Source organism: Gossypium hirsutum, chromosome D10 (genome assembly GCF_007990345.1).
Source record: "Gossypium hirsutum isolate 1008001.06 chromosome D10, Gossypium_hirsutum_v2.1, whole genome shotgun sequence".
Taxonomy (NCBI): Eukaryota; Viridiplantae; Streptophyta; class Magnoliopsida; order Malvales; family Malvaceae; genus Gossypium; species Gossypium hirsutum.
Window position 1 is genome coordinate 15467768 of NC_053446.1, and position 1209 is coordinate 15468976.

A 1209-nucleotide genomic window follows, 5' to 3' on the forward strand; every position below is an offset into this window, starting at 1 on the left:
CGCAGTCGCATCTTGGATTCCAATTAGTACATGGTTGGAGAAAGACAACAAATTTTTATAGTAATTACTACCATATTGCAATAAATTATTATTTTTAAATAATAATAACAAAATCCAACATGCAACCAATAATTTTATGAGACGCAGGTTGTCTGCATGGTTGAATTATATATAATTTTCAAATGATCACGAGAAAGAAATGTGAGAAAATTATTAAGTTATTTATCAAGTTGAAACTACAATATATCGAATAAATTAATATAAATCACCAAAATGTGTTCTTCACTTGATGCAATAAGATAAAGGCAACGTCTCAAAATAACTTATATATTTTATCTTAATTAATTTGTACAAAATTTACCTTGGATTTGGGCTGTTCTTCACAGGCTTTTTCCCATATTTCCTCCATTTATATCCATCATCCATGACTTCTATCTCCGATTTCGTTATAAATGCAACCCGATGCCTCTGTTCCAACTTCTTTTCCCTCGCTTCAGTCTTGCATTTTCTACAAAATTTTAGGAAAAATAAAAAAGAAGACCCATTATTGCTTAAACAAGAATAAAAACTACTACTTTTTACTTAAATATTTACTTCTTTTTATGGGTTTTCGAGAAGAAAGTGAAAAAAGAAAGAAGAAAAAGAGCCTATATCACTTGCATGATGGGGGTTTTCGATGTTGCACCACTAATTTCGTTACCTCCTCCCAAGCCCTTCTCCGACGATGCTATACTTTGCGATGATGAGTCTTCCTCGAAAACCCCACCGTCGAGCATAAGATAATCCGACAGCTCGAACTCGGTCACCGGATCCAAGTTATCGGGATAGAAGGTGATATTAAGGTTAGGGTTTGAGCTCTCCCGGGAGAAGTCCATTAATTTCCAAGGAGAGGTGGACTTTGGTCTTTGACAGTGTGTAGGAAGGCAAACTCGTTAGGCATAGATTCAACTATTTTATGCAATTTATATTTTATAAAAATATTCTAATTAAATAATTATCTTTCTCCCTTCATGGACATTTCCTGGAGGGATGCGTCGAAGGTGCTTAAGTTCTGCCACGTGTCCCGATCTGTTGAATGACGTCATGTGCATGACGTATGGGATAAACTTGAATGATACTCAATCTGTTTCTTTTTTTGTCCTTAATAAGCAGGAACCGCTGTTAGTAGGAAGTATTGTGTCTAAGCTCCTTAGATCACAAATTTTAGCA

General features: G+C 34.9%; 1 protein-coding gene across 2 annotated transcripts; it reads right to left on the reverse strand.

The window, feature by feature from the left end:
- Positions 1-200: 200 nt before the first annotated feature.
- Positions 201-943, reverse strand: LOC121222256 (probable WRKY transcription factor 51). 2 transcript variants are annotated; one of them, XM_041102503.1, is made up of 2 exons: positions 661-943; positions 201-508 (listed from the first exon to the last, which is right to left on the reverse strand). In XM_041102503.1, exons 1-2 carry the CDS (start codon positions 873-875, stop codon positions 358-360), a joined length of 366 nt encoding a protein of 121 aa, XP_040958437.1. In that variant the 5' UTR covers positions 876-943; the 3' UTR covers positions 201-357. The 2 variants fall into 2 exon arrangements, with proteins under 2 accessions (XP_040958437.1, XP_040958438.1); XM_041102504.1 differs by having other exon boundaries at positions 362-508; positions 701-943.
- Between the last annotated feature and the right edge of the window lie 266 nt (positions 944-1209).

Bases quoted from the DNA above. Each gene is read 5' to 3' on its own strand.
- LOC121222256 (XM_041102503.1), bottom strand. From the start codon at position 875: ATGGACTTCTCCCGGGAGAGCTCAAACCCTAACCTTAATATCACCTTC. The intron at 509-660 runs GCAAGTGATATA...AAAATTTTGTAG, and splicing joins ACATCGAAAACCCCCATCAT to AAAATGCAAGACTGAAGCGA.